Source organism: Besnoitia besnoiti (assembly GCF_002563875.1).
Source record: "Besnoitia besnoiti strain Bb-Ger1 chromosome Unknown contig00015, whole genome shotgun sequence".
Classification (NCBI taxonomy): Eukaryota; Apicomplexa; class Conoidasida; order Eucoccidiorida; family Sarcocystidae; genus Besnoitia; species Besnoitia besnoiti.
Window position 1 is genome coordinate 425,659 of NW_021703917.1, and position 14,611 is coordinate 440,269.

Consider the following 14,611-nt stretch of genomic DNA (forward strand, 5'->3'; position numbering starts at 1 on the left):
AATAGTTGGGGCAACATGCGCACGCAACTGCTTTACAGAATGAACGGTAGCTATTCGGTGGCCGCGTTTCTCGCGATTTTATAGACTACGCCGAAGGCTTGTGTGTGCAATAGGCATTGACTCCTCGACAAAGGAAAACTTCCGTTGGCCGAACTTGCTGTTTGCAGCATCGTCCACTGCGGCACCACTATGAACCGACAGTCTTTCTTCATTGGTCAATCCATGGGCCGAATGCAGTGAGGTTGTCGTGAGAAACTGCGCCCGTGCTCGTTGAGTGTGCAAGCTAAGATTCTCACGCAAGCCTCAATCAGCTGTTGTGTTGCCAATGGGCCAGTCTACTACTAGCGGTGCGAAGTACGTTATTTTCACTTTTGCTCCCCTGCTGCTCCCAAAATACTGAACCATCCGACGGCTTGTCGCTGGGCCGTGGAAAACTGAGTCTCCCCACTTCGGCGATAACGAAACGAGCCCTACCCTACTCGACTATTCTGCATGCTGCAAGCTTGAATCGACTGCTCGCCAGAAATAGATGCTGACCACGCATGAAGCTGTGTCGTGGATCCACTCCATATAGCAGTGTTGTCGATGGAAGCAGTCAGAGGAAGGTCCGTACGGACGCCCGAGAGCAGAAATCTCTCGTCCAACGGCGCCTACAGGAAGCATGGTCTGATCCTGCAGAGTGAAAACTGAGTTGACCTCACGATGAAATTGGGAAGATGCTGTATGCCGTAGACGATCCCGACCGTGGCGGTCAGCTCTTTTGATGTCGTCGATCGTGGGTGCTCTTAAGTTGCTCGGCCTCCACGACGGTGAATGCGGTAGCCTGGACGCATGTGCAGACGTTCCCTTGAGATTACCCTGAGGTGTCTTCAGAGGTAAATGCAGGTTACCATTCTGCCCTAGACAATATGCCAGAGTCTGCTCAACAAAGCCGTATGTGCCAGCCGTGATTCAGTGAATGACAGCGTTTGGCCATCACAACTAGTCCGCGCAAGCGTGTACGTCCACGAGGGCACATGAGTGCACGTTGGCGTATCCTTCCCAGCAGAGTTGCAGAGATAGGCTCTCGAAAGCATCCACCTTTTTCTTTTGGGTATGTTCAACAAGTGCTGGAGAAAAGCACTGGGGTGCGAGAGCCCCCTCCGATGACTTGTCTCACGTTGCCAGCTGCGTCGCTCGACTCACGATAGACAGGCGCACATGCCCCTGGGAAACACGTAGCGCGCACACGGTCTTGTTCTCCACAGAAGGTGGCAGAAGCACAGTGAGAAGCGAGACATAGAAGGGAGCGCCGAGTCTCTTGTATTTTTAATGGGTGTCAGTGGTGGAGGACTGTCCGCTGCGTCAACAGCAGAGGGGGGAGCTGTCGAAGTGTGTGCAGACAACAACTGCGAGCAAAACGCGCTGCACAATGCAGAGCGGGAAAATGCAGGTTGTCGGATTAGGTGATCCGTAAATGACCTCCCTTTCCGCAGGGTTTTGCAACGGGTGATTCAAGTGTGGTTTTCGAGACTTGCTGAGTGGCATGCAAGCTTGCTAGCTAAGGGGTCGAGACGCTAATACCGATGCACTGCCAGGCAAGCCAGCTCCCCGGCCGCATCGAGATGCTGAGAAATTCTGAGGCGGCCGTGGCGGGGCGTCGATGCAGCGAAGAATTTCAATTAGCAATCGTGCAATCGCCTGGTTGCCCTGGCAGTCATCTTTTAATTTCTTCTTTGTGGCTCAGAGTCAGCTCAATGTCTTCCTCTTTGCGGAGGGCGAGAGAGGAGGGTGTGGTGCAGCGCTAGTGTGGGCAGCACGACCCTTCAATTCGAGAGGTTGCGGCCCTCCAGCTTTCCCTCTTGAGGCACTACATTCCTGTCTGATATAACGGCGCATGTAGCCCTCTTTTTCTTTGCCGTATTTCCTTTATTTTCTGCGGATTGGAGGCTCCCGTTTCTTCTAGCACAGCTTGGTTGCTCTAGAGACAGGCCATACCCCGCAATTTCCGTAGAGCAGCTCTCTCGATGACGCGGACGGGGCCATTCACGGGAAGGCACAACATTGGTAGGTGAAGCAGGGAGCACCCCTAGTGAATTGTGCTGTTGATATCAAATGAAGATATTGACGGCGTTTGCTTTGTCAGCATACGAAACTGCAGTGTCTGAAACACTCTCTTGTGTTCCGGGCGTCACGACGAACTCCCGAGCGCGACAGCGTTCTGGCGGCTGAAATGGCTTCCGTTGCTTGCTAGATTAAGTCTCTGTGACACGAAGCTGAGCGCTTTTTCTTTGGGGGGGCACAGACGGGTGGCTGCCACTATATTCGAATGCTCGACAGCCCTCAGGTTTTCAGTGTCTCAGCAGCTGACCTCTGTGGTTCCTGTCTGCGGGGCAAGCGCTTCATTGGTCTTCGTTCGTTTCACCTGTCAGGCCGAGATCTGCATGTATCAATGGCCAACGCGGTGGCACCATCATTTGGTTTATAGGTATGTTTGGCTTGTCGTCGGAGATGGGATATTAGCAAGCGGACTAGCGACTGGGCGCCATTCGGCTTGCCATTCGGTATGCTTTACAGGTGTTTCAGGACCATGCGAAGTGTATCGCGATGTTCATCACCTGCGTCAGGTGACTCGTTGACTGTTTGATGATTAAGACGGGGAGCTTATTGTTTTGGGAAACGTACCAGTGCATCCAGGCGCACGTGGGACTGAGCGGCAGCTTGTAATATAACGGGTTTGTGAACGCGCGGTGAAGAGCAGAACGAGCCCCTCTGCGTCACGGTGGCATCGGCGAAAGCGCTGTTTTTTATTCCTCTGATTTAGATACCCCCTCGACACTTTACACCAAGTTTTGACGCGTCTTTGCCATCGAGAGGATTTCGTGATGGAGGCTGGGCAGGAGAGCTTCCGTCTCGAAACGAAAAATGGTGCGGCTTCGCATTGTTCTGACCGACGCAGCTTATCTGCCTCAGCCTGCGTGTTGGACGAGACAGGCTCTTCGGAGAGGGAGGCAGAGCGGGCATCGGAGTTGTCGGTTATCACCCGTGCTTTGAGGAAGCCACTCACCAGCAGTTACTGCTGTCACGATTTCAGGGGTGTCCTGTGTTTCATCCCAAAGGATATTGAAGACTCAGATTTGCGTGACCCAACCAGCAGCGGTGGCAGTGTGAGCCCTCGCACGCCAGAAATATCATCTTCTAGCGTTGCCAGCTCAAGGAGTTCGTCCTCGAATGCATCGGCGAAATTGGCTGATAAGCAAAGGCGGTGGAGCTACCTACCAACGGCCAGGGGCCACGACATAGTCAACAGTACAGCGAACGCGGGTGCATGGAAGCGGTTGGAAAGCGTCCCTTCGTCAAATGAAGCTCCCTCGACGCTCGACAGCTATATCCCATGCCTCTTCTACCGTTGGCCTGCTTCAGACCTGGTGCTTGTACATGTCCATGGACTCGATGAAGACTTAGGTGTTGTGGCTCCTATGCTGAGAACCGTGCACCAGCGTCTTCAGTTGAACGTTCTTGCTATGGAGTTCCCAGGTACGCAGCCAGTTTGGCAACCGAGCATATCGGTGATGCCTCGGCCGCTCCACGCTGCCTCATGACACGCACTAGTGGCTCAGTGGTGTTTCTTCAGGAATGGAAAACATGTATCGAACGAGGGCGATAGTTCCACGAAGCCCTCAAAGGAGACAATAATACTGCCAGTCCGTGACACCTTGACCATCCTCCGTCCCGTGCTTTGTGCTTTTCTGCGCGCCGGAATCAGAAGAGCAACGGAGACACGAAGTGGTCTTCGTGTTAATAGTCCGATTCGCAGCCTTCCTGGCTGGCACTGTTTTCTGCAGAAAGCGGAAGGGTAGCGCGTGGCGGGCTAATGCTACAGATTCACAGGTGGATCAGTACTTGTTGAGTGTCTGCGTGTGTCTGCTGTAAGGAGGTTGATCTGCAAAGGCGTGCTGCTGTTTGTCCGTTCCACAGGCTATGGCGTCTGCACGCCTGTCGACAGCGCTGCGCCAACTCCCTCGGTGGCGAACAAGGGGTCAATTGATGGGGGCAGTCCGTGTTCTATGCCTCCGAATGTCCATTCGGCCAGCAATAAGGAATCTGCCTCTGCTGATGCCGCTTCACAGGACAAAGACCATGTGCAACCAGGATCGACCGGTGTGACAATTTCTGGTGCAGACGATGGAAAAGACAATAGAGTGGATATGAGAAAAAGGCGCGAGTCATCGGGAGGCGAAAGCGACGAAGACAAAACCCTGTCATCAGCCGTGGCCACTGCCTGCGATGGTGATAACGCGAAGCTTCTTGTCAGTCTTCGCTGCCTTCTGTCCTTTGTTCTGCGGCAACTCCGTGTGCCACCACAGCGTGTCTTCTTTTCGGCAAATAAGCTGGCTGCAGGACCGGTCATCGAGGTAAGCAGGGTACGCTTGTGGCACGCACACGTGACCTCACTTCGCAGTTTCCCTGGAGCGCTGACGCATGCGTTTCTTGTTGATCGTTGACCAGGAGAGGCTGGTTTACCAACTGAGGTGATCCGTGGTCACCATAGCCCAGAGCGGATTTGCCGCTGGCAGTGATGATAGTGAGTGGGCGACCAGTGCCGCTCAGTAGTTGTTGATATGCTCACGGAGCAGAACTTGCTGCGAGGACTATGCCAAGTGCCATCAGATTTCCATGCCTGGATCCGCACGCGTATTTTCCCCGCGGTCCCCTGTGTGCGCCAGCTATGCAGTTTTGCAGATCTTTTTTTCAACGGGAACAATTCCTTCGGCGGGCTGATTCTCATCGAACCTCTTCTTGTCCCAGAGCTCGGTACCCAGAATTCCTCTGGAGGTGGTCTTGAATCACAAGTCTTCTCTGACTTATCGTTGCCATTCAAGTTTACTCTCAACTCTCAACAAGGCAGCCGAGGTGAACGCGGTTCGGACGTCGTTGTTCCAGAGACCTTCACACTTCTCAGTTCTCTGCCGGGTGGCAGCAGCGGAGATCCTTCCCCATCGGTCTCCACATCTGAAACAGATGTGTCCTGTTCGTCAGCATCTTTCCAGACAACTTCTTTCCCAGAAGCAACGCTTCTCCCCCGTGTTGGTGTTGCAAGTTCTTTACGACAGGAGTCACCAAAAACTGCAGTGGAGGGCAATGTTGGGGGAACCATATCTGGTACGGACTGTCCGGATGTCTCGGCGGTTGAGAGATCCCTCCCAAGGAAATCGCATGATCCCAGTTTCCCCCGACGCGTGAGTTGCACCGATAGTGTGGAGAGCTCTTTGAGCCACAAGGCTGGAAAGCTATCTAGAGCAACTTTGGGATTGACCAGGGACGCGGCTCCACCGTCGTGCGATAGGGTACCTGAAGAAGAAAGACAGGGCGATACAGCGGGGTGTGGTGGAGCAGAAGGAAGGGACCGAGCACCACCGGGCCGCTGCAGTGGAATGCAACCGATTTTCTCACGGTGTAACGAGGGTGCTGCTGGAGGGGTGCAGAAACACATGCAGCCGGATCATCCAGCTGGTGCTGAGGTCGAAGCGACAGCGGGTGCTGGTTCCGCCGCGTCGCAGTCATCGTGCCGCCCCGAGACTGGCAGCAGGCAGGTAGAACAGCACCGTGGTGATTGCTCTATGCATTCTGACGAATCGAAGCAGTATGCTGGATTGTCTAAGGGGACGACGGCATCTGGCCTTTCCTTCCCTAGTGAGGCACCTACGGACTTGGTTGCAAGGAGGAAAGATTTGCTGCCCGAGGATTCCGGTGGGAGGAGTGAATCTCGATATAGTGGGAATCCTCAGTGGGCCGTGGATGAAGCCTGCAAGCCTGTGTTCACCGAAGTCCCTGGCAAAAATGGTTCCTGCCAGAAAGACCGCAACCTCGCCAGCCGCAGATCTCCTACTGATGCTGCTAACGTTTCAACCGACCCCGTGGCTTCGGCAGATGCGCAGGTGGCGAGTGCCAAGCAGGGTCTGGCGCGTAAGCTTGGCCATGAAGGCATTTCCTCTGAAGAGACAGCTTTCACAGAGGGTTGTCTGAAGGACGCCGATACATCTAGGCAAGGGCAAGAGACCCAGAGGACCTCTGCGGACGAGACCAATTTTATTGAGAGCGCCGCCGAGCGTGCAGAAGTTGCGGACGCCACGTCGGGGCGCCATACAGCTTGCGGCGGCACGGACAGTGCTGTACCCTGCCATCAAGAGTCTGCGGTAGACAGCTTATCAAGAGGGTATACCCAGCATGAGGAAGAAAGTGGAGCCTCGACGTTTTTCTCTTTTTTAACGAGCACTGTATCTGGCTCGTCATCAGGTCACAGCACCGAGTGGGAGGACGGACGGTCAAGTAACCCTTTCCTTAGTACTTTGACGCGGCTGCTTTCTGGCAGCCTCGTGGGCGAAGGAGGCCCGCAACTCGAAGAAGGCGGGCGCGCTGCAGCAATCGCGCAGGCAGCCCTTGAAGAAAGGAGAAAGCTCACTCTTGCGAAAGACAAAAAAATTGTTCAGAAGCTTCCAGCGGCCTTCGGGATAAAGCAAGTAAGCAGTTGCCTTCTCGGCAGGGTGTGGGCCGTCTGTATGTGCCAGACAAAAAGAAGTGTATCCAGGGTTCCTGTCAGGCATGTTACAATAATATTTGCCCCAAGTACTTTGTGCTCACGGCGTCGTGCTTGTGTCCGCGACAGATGACCTCCTGCATATGTATGAATGCCTAGGATTACGGAGTATGGTTCAAGCTTGTTTTGTATATACCGACACCAGCATTTCCTCGTATTGTTTGTGGGCTTATTAGCGAGAGGGCGCCTGGACTTGGATTGACGAGGCATCCAGTACGCCGGGGGAAGTGATACCTGGACGCAAAGCTCGGTCCGTGTGGTGGGATGTTGTGAAGGAGTGAGACGGACGGCTGCGATATGATCGCTTTTATTATTTGGACGCTTTTGTCTGGGTGCTGCAGGCGATTGCACATATCCGAGAAGTATCGTGCCCCCTGCTGTTCATGAAACGCGAGCTGTATTTGCACATGAAACCACACCTTGGAAATGCGACGAGGTGTAGCACGGCTGCCCGAGGCGCGAGCATCGCTGTGGAAGACGGAGGTTCCTCGTCAGAGGATCTTGCTTCCGATGCACTAAGCAAGTCCTTTTCCGATATGGATGAAGACTATGACGTGTTTTCCGAGGACGTGTCCAGCGTTACCAGTGACAGCTCCGCCGAGAGCACATATGAGGATGAAGGGCTTGACAAAACGGTGAAGGGTGAGAACGAAGATAGTCGGTGGAAGGTTTTCGGTGGAGGATGGCTTCGTTCCTCAGCGCAGCAGTCATCACACGTCGCAAGGCGGAAGAGCACAGAACAACATATTGTGCGAGAGTCGAAGATTGAGCAGCGCCGGCTTCGGCAACAGATAAGGCAGACAAAAATTGAACGCATGAGGGCAAGGGAACGAGAAAGAGAGGCGCGGAAGCGTGCAACTGCCTATTTAGAAACCATGAGTCCTAGAGAAAAGCAAGAACTCGAGCAGGAGGAGGCAAGCTCAAGTCGCGTAATTAAGTTGCTCTCGGAGATGGCGGGGTCACCAGACAAAGAGACCGGCGTGTTCGATTTCTTCGAAGAGGAGTTCTACCAAAAGCTGGGCTCGTTCATCAGTGAAGCTTTGAGTCACCATGCCGCTGCTGGAGAGCTGGATATACGGGGGCGCCATAGCCTTACTCCTGAATCAGCTGCAGATTTCTTTTCCAGACGAGCAACGCAGCATATGATGGACAAGGCACGCGGCGTTTGTGGCCGCCGACGGTCCTCTGGGGGCCACGTGGACGGTCCCCAAGGAGTGTGCGTCCCACTCCACATGTTCGACGTGCCACTTCCATATAGGCAGAGAGATGCGTTGGCCAAGCAGTCGCAATCGAAGGAGGTGTCGGAGGGAAAGTCTTGGATAGAACGGTACAGAATCCGGGTGTTCATATTTGGGGGGGCGGTGTGCTGCACGGGAAGCTCAGAATGGGATTGGCACTCGCAGTCCAGTGGAGACAGGTTTTTCAAGAACATATAACTGCCGGATGTCCGTATCAGTTCACCGCCGTCACATTCGGACAATACCAAGTCATAGAAATAAGGATCCTCCTTACGGTCATGCCAGAATTTTCCGCGGTACGAAGATGGACAACATGGTGTGTGAATTGACGTGTGTAGCGGTCATGCGTACCCATAAATGATGGTCGTGCGGTAGCTCCGGTGGAAAAGAATCCTGTGAAAGGTCATTTGTCTGTTTCTTTGCTGTTTTTTTGTGTGCATTTGTACAGGGCGTTCAACGCTTACACTTCATACTTCGACTTGCTGGGGTCGGCATCAACAGTTGAATGATCGGTTACCGCTTTTTGTAGGTGGCGGCCTCAAAGAATCTTCGAATTACGTGGTAGTAGCGCGAGAGGCGAAACCGAGACGCGGCCAGATTTTAGAGGGGAGTGAAGAGGTGGTCCATGTTGTTCGGGGCGTCAGTCGTAGTAGGGCATGTTAGCCCCGGAGCGGATCCCGATTGTTGTTGTGAGGGTAGGTAGTAGATAGTGTGGCAGGAAGGCTATTCATCGTCCGCAGACACGTGCGAACGGTGATCTCTCTTTCGTATTTATCGTACGAGAGACGGTGCCCAACGAAGATAGTTCTCCACGTGTTTAAGCGCGTGTGTGACGCAGTACTTATGAAGCTCAAGCATGTGGCAGATGACCGTTTACCCTTTCGCGGTCCACGATATCGTAGTTGTCGCCGTGCACGCGGCAAGAAGCTTGCATTGTTGTGAAGAGCGTGCACTCTGCTAAGCAAATTGAAGAGGGCCACACGCGTAACGAATCCGTCTACACTCTGATCGCGAGAAAGCGACTGTTCTGCAGACGTATGTCTATAAAGATGTGATGGTCGCTCCGGGCCGCAGATTCGTTTCGGGTGGAGGTCGCTGCCAACGCCGCTCGAGTCGCACGGTTGGCGTGGTGGTGGCCTTGCGGGTGCGGGTTTCATACATGGTTTACCCACTGATATCATGGCGGGCGGGGGGGAGGTGGTGCTGCGGAACAGACGCGCTCCTAATGCACTGCCTCGCACGTCACAGCTGATATGGCTACGGTGTCGGAGTGGATGTGTATAGGTACCAGTCGGCGTGTGCTGATCATAGGGGTAGGGATCGTCGGTACATAGGTTCGGCTGCTTCTTACGAAGGTAGCACTGAGGTTGTCGATGCTGCATACTACAACCTGGCTGCATTATTAACATTTTGGCTGGGCAAGACGTTGCACCTTAACCTCCTTTGCTAAAACATTAGCCGGGGATAAGGAAGCGGATTTAACGTGGCGGCATCCAAGCTCGCAAGATGTTCTTTTTCTCAGTGTGAGATGCTAACAGCATCAAGCGTTAAGCATTTGGCACAGTACAATTCGGTCCTGTGTCAATAGATATAGCGTTGGCTTCGGCAGTCAATCGGAAACGCTATGAAGCTGTACAAGAGATGTAGCATTTGGTGCAAGAATATGGCCACCTGCCGCATTCTACAAACCTCCCATCTGATACAGCAACGGGTTATTTCTGCCGAACCTCGCGCGCGCAGTACTAGGTCAGACAAAGGTGCAGGAGCATTTGATTGGATGGGTAGAATACACACCAGTACAACCTCGTGAGGAGTGTGTGTGCCGGCTTCGGCAACCACTGCCTGGACAGCTTGAACTTCCCCGCCATCTGCTACATCGACCTCACGCGGTGGCGGCTGCAATGTCAGCAATGGGATTATTTATGGACTCTCAGCCGCCAGCATATCACGACCACTCCTCGCTCGGGGCAGCATGACAATATTTCCTTCAGATGTTCATCGCCGTTAGAGTGCATGCACTTCACGGGCTGAACGACACGACGCATCACGCCCCATGACGTACCAACTGCTACGAGCAATAACACTCATCTGTCCACGTTTCACGACTGCTCTGTAACATGCAGCCCGCGTCAGATAGTATTCCCCAGTCGATCCAGAGTTCCGGCGTGTACGCACTAGTGAACGGGCTAGTAGTTGAACAGTGTCCGCTGAAGTTTATCCGCAGTCCCGAAGGCCACGCTCGCGTCACTAACGGCACCTTCCAGCATGATGCGCGAATGAAACGGAAGCGACATGTGGTTGCATAGCAGTCAGCGGATCGGTTTCAGTCTCCCCACTGTAGACGTATTTGTCATCGCAAGTACATCTGTGCAGGGGGAGATAGCCGCAAAGCTCTACAAAGGTTGCAAGTCTTCATGCGCATCATTTCGTACGTCTGCCACCAGGAAGACAGGCACCGTCAGCAGGAAAGTGGGCTGAAACCATCTGTCGGCTGGTTGTGAACCGTCTTCGACGAGGAAAACAGAAGCGCGGCCGCGCCCACCCTCCCGCCCCCATCGCGTGTCGTCGTCCATCCTATTGCAAGCGTTGGTTCCGGTGTCTTGAACGGTGTGTCGGGATCAGTGTTTCAGACCCTGGCTGGGAATAAGACCATCGCTGAGCAGAGCGCAAAAACAATCAATGCACAGCAGGCGAGTTGCGTATATGGATATTAAGATATGGATCATGTATAAGGGGCTTGGAGCAACGTACCTCGCCTTATTACACGGCCCCAGCGTTGCCCGCTGACGTGTAGGCGTCTTCACGTATGAGTGCATCATCATGTATATGCATACATATCACCCGCACAGGAAAGACAAGGTGTGTGTCTCACGATGCATTGTAGCTCAGAGGATGGTGATGCAGTAAGTGCCATATCAATGCTTGACACTCCTCTCTACGGGCAGCCCTGTCTGCAAGGATTGTATACACAGAAATTGTTATAGTCTCCACTAAAGTCAACTTATAAAAGAGTTGCAGAGCATACGTGCCGTTGTCCACCATCACATGGTCACTGTCCAGAAGGGTATGAATGCGGCCTCATCCGCCGCCTGCATGACTAGTCTCAGGGCCACTCCAGCTGAAATGCGCACTATCCTAAGCAAATACTGGCATAGAAAACGTCTCACTTGAGACGTTTGCAAAACATGAAAAGCCCAAAAGCGCGACTGCTACCGCTCAGGTGTCGCACCGATAGTTTACCTGCAGCAAGGACGCCGAGAACTGCCGCAGTAATTCCGAGAACACAGGATAGCAGCTCTTCAAACATCTTTTCAACGGCGAGTCAAGGTTACTTCTGTTTTCTGACGTCCGTATGTCGCGTCCGTCAGTTTCAGAGATCCAACGAGCTTCTGTCGACGGCCATCGAGCACTAGACACGCACTGTAACAAGCCGTTCCGCATCCACCGTCTTCACCAGTTAGGGGCCCCGCCGGGAGAAAAATGTCTGTATGATCAAACTCTCCATAAAAGAGCGGTGCTGTCAAGAGGCCGGATGGGATTCCACGCAACGCAAACGCAGAGCTGTCTTGCGGCCCACAGTTGCAGCAGAAACTCGTCGGTAATTCAGTTTTCAAAAACACGGTAACATAGATGCTTCGTTGCCGTCTTCTCTCATCCGTTGGCTCCCCGAGGGCGCAGCGCAATCTCTATGCGATTTCAAAAAAACAAATGTTCCACGTATAATTTGGCAGCCTCAGGGGTGTCGCGCGGCTGTGATACCTAGACCCTACACACGTCCACGATCGCGTTACCACATGACGCGGTTTCTGCGGAGGCGAAAGGCAATCGTGCAACCTCAGACGCCTTTACACAACCGATAGGCCGGCTGGGGGGGAAGGCTAGTCCCCCCCAAACACATCGTACACAGCCCCTCCCTCAGAGATGGAGCTCGTCCAAGTTCTTCCTTGGCATTTCCACCGGCGCGTGGTAATCATCGTCCGGACATCAACCACGCACCCTGCCGTCGCCCAGGGAAGATTTGATGATTTAAGGGAAGTAAAGGTGTTCAGGGTCTAACCGTCGGGCCATCTGCATCCTCATCATCGAAAATAATGCCATTTTCAAATAGTTCTAGATAAACGACATGTGAAGGGTCGGACCAACGCGGTGTACGGGCTACACATGAGTATTACACACTATCACACTGTCGTTTCTTTCATCCTGAGAGTGGTGCGTCATCTTCGTCCATCGCAGGGAACCAGCTTGAGGGCCACCAAATGCTATCAGAAGGGCAACGCAGCATGGGTTCGGCATCTTCAAACTACGGTAACCACGTTCAGGCACAGGTACCCTTGCCTCGAGGCGACATTGCTTTTCGTATGCAAACTATTGGCGGTTGCTATGCAACTTCACTTTCTATAGGTATGAGTCTTCTTTCAAGAGAATGCCCAAATGGATAGGGCTTGAGGGTCACACGGAAACAGAGTGCACTCGCAGTGATCCGTAGAAGCCCCAGAAGAGATACGGTTTCTCGCATTAACCGCCCTCTGTCTGTCTTCTGTATCGAGCTGCGGGCAGCACCGCATTGTGCGAAGTCCGCGGTCCGCTTCGTGCGTCGCGACAGTTGGCAAGCTGGCGAAAGATGCTCATGCCAGTTGAATAGTGGTAAAAGCGGTATGTTGCAGCGCTTGTATCCTCGACGGGTACACGCGTCTCAGATGCGATACCACAGTACGCTCTCGGGGAGATAGTGTGTCGGTATTGCGGCTTTCCAGTATGCAGTCACGCGTTCGAGCGGAACACGACAGTACCGGGTCCGAAACAACCGCACTGCGAACGACATCCAAGCGACTGACGGGAGTCCTGGGGGCTTCTGGTAAGCACGCCTCCGCTGCTGCCGCAGGGGCGAGACATGCGCATCTATGGGGGAGGCATGCCGTCGAAGACGTTTCCTTCATTACATGAAGGAAGCAGTCCGGCGGCGGCATATCAAGATACCCTCAAACTCACCGTTCTCCCGAGCGTCTCTGGCAGTTGTGAGCAGGCTGGGAGGTTGGTTGCTTCAGTCGGAGTTTCCTACTGGTATCCTTACACTAGGTGTAGTTACATCGTTGAGGCTGTAGGATTTTTCCCCGCCGCCTCGGAAGAGAGGGAAACATTCCCCAAGTGCTGCACCCACCTTGCGATGTGCTTCAAACTGGATATCAGCGAGCTGCGTAAAAATGCAATCTACGGTACAGAAGCCGGCATTGGTAAACATGGACAGCGGTAGCTATCAACGAGGGCCAATTAGTGAAAAACTCGAAGCGTTGTCATCACAAGGTCAAGACATGGGCGAACAAGTACGTTAAAATTGACGGTCACCGTTGCAGAGCTGGTCCACTCAGTGCGAATGGTCAAAACAGCTGCGGCTACTACGGGCCAGAAATGGAGAACTGGAGGGACGAGCGAAGGAGCTCAGCAGCCGTAAACTCTCGCTGCAGCAGAAACTGCTAAGCGTAGACGCAGAGCTAGGGCGCAAGGCAGCTGAGAGTAATCTTCAGGCGGAAAACACAAACGACACCCGCTCACGCCTGCAGAAGGCATTACGTCGCAAACAGGTATAGGTGTCAGTCGAGATGAAAGTACGATTGCTTCATTATCGTGTAGGACCTTGTCTTCGCAATTGCGTGGATGAAGGCAGGCCTCGCTTGTGCATCGCTTCACCATATCACGAGGTGAGCGCGAGGCTCAGTTTACCAGTCATCAGGAAAATATTTTTGGTGCTGCCTGCAGCCTGCGGCGAAACGTGAATGCACTGATGTCGACAATGATATCCGGAGAAGGGTGTCTCGCAGAGAGTTCAGGCGAGACGCACGCCGCGCGACAACGGTCCACTGTGGTCACGAAGGAGCTGGAGAAGGGCGCAACACGTACGCATCATACTTTTCCTTCGCCGGTTCATGAGTGAGGGTACGTGGTTCAGTCATGTCGGGCTGCCTAGCAGCGCTTGCGAAGGAGAAGGGCATGGTGCCCGTAAGACTAAATTGCATTTCCAGTCACCGCCTAAACCGGACGAGTATGCTTGGCCACAGCCGGCTAGGTTGAGCCTCGAGGAGAAACAGGCTCTCCTCCGGATAGTCGGATCACGGGTGCAGAACCTGCAGAACGATGAACGGGTAGGCAACGTAGACTAGATGTGCAACCTATCAGAGGCATGACAGCCGAAATCAGAGGTTACTTTTGGCTTTCAGAAGATGCGTTCTACTGAAGATTTATGCCATCTACGGCGATGTGCGGACAGATCTCGGTGTCAAAAACTGTATTGGGGCGCTTGTCGAAGGACTGAAGCAAAAGACAAAACTCGGCTTCCTAGAAGACGAGGCGCACCTTGCCAGCATAGAGGATGGCATCGCGTGTGACCGGACCTCATTCGCACACTAGATCCGTTCGAGCCTGAAGAACAAGCGCTAGGGTCTAGGGTTTCCAGCGGCGTGTTTATGGAGCCCCGATGCCATATGGGTGAGGGTATTGAAAGTACCCTCTTCGTCTTGTCAACAATAAGGCGTTAAGCAACTTGACATCGGAGACCGGTCATTGCTTTGTACGTTTGAATGTGATACGACCGGCCGTGAATGCGAATCACCAACATCGCGTTCTGCATCGAATGAGACACGTATCTCGCTGGTTATTTGCCCAGAGCCGACAACACAGAAGCGGCGCCGCCCTCCCCCTACAAGTTCGGGCGTCCGCAAAGTACCCACACAGCAAGAGAGACGTTCGATCCTGGTCCTCAACGGAGGTTCATGGCATACGCCAAAGGCCAATAATCAGACGG

At 53.5% G+C, this 14,611-nt stretch overlaps 2 protein-coding genes across 2 annotated transcripts; both read left to right on the forward strand.

Annotated features, from left to right (window-relative positions):
• Positions 1-2,864: 2,864 nt before the first annotated feature.
• On the forward strand, positions 2,865-8,324 carry BESB_027690 (uncharacterized protein; the record flags this gene model as incomplete). Its single annotated transcript, XM_029361443.1, has 5 exons — positions 2,865-3,516; positions 3,958-4,394; positions 4,707-6,500; positions 6,919-7,904; positions 8,264-8,324. The coding sequence occupies 5 exons, from the start codon at positions 2,865-2,867 to the stop codon at positions 8,322-8,324; spliced, it is 3,930 nt and encodes a 1,309-aa protein (XP_029215343.1).
• A 4,728-nt stretch (positions 8,325-13,052) lies between these two features.
• BESB_027700 (uncharacterized protein) lies at positions 13,053-14,603 on the forward strand (the record flags this gene model as incomplete). Its single annotated transcript, XM_029361444.1, has 5 exons — positions 13,053-13,136; positions 13,200-13,394; positions 13,444-13,511; positions 13,570-13,740; positions 14,474-14,603. The coding sequence occupies 5 exons, from the start codon at positions 13,053-13,055 to the stop codon at positions 14,601-14,603; spliced, it is 648 nt and encodes a 215-aa protein (XP_029215344.1).
• Positions 14,604-14,611: the final 8 nt, after the last annotated feature.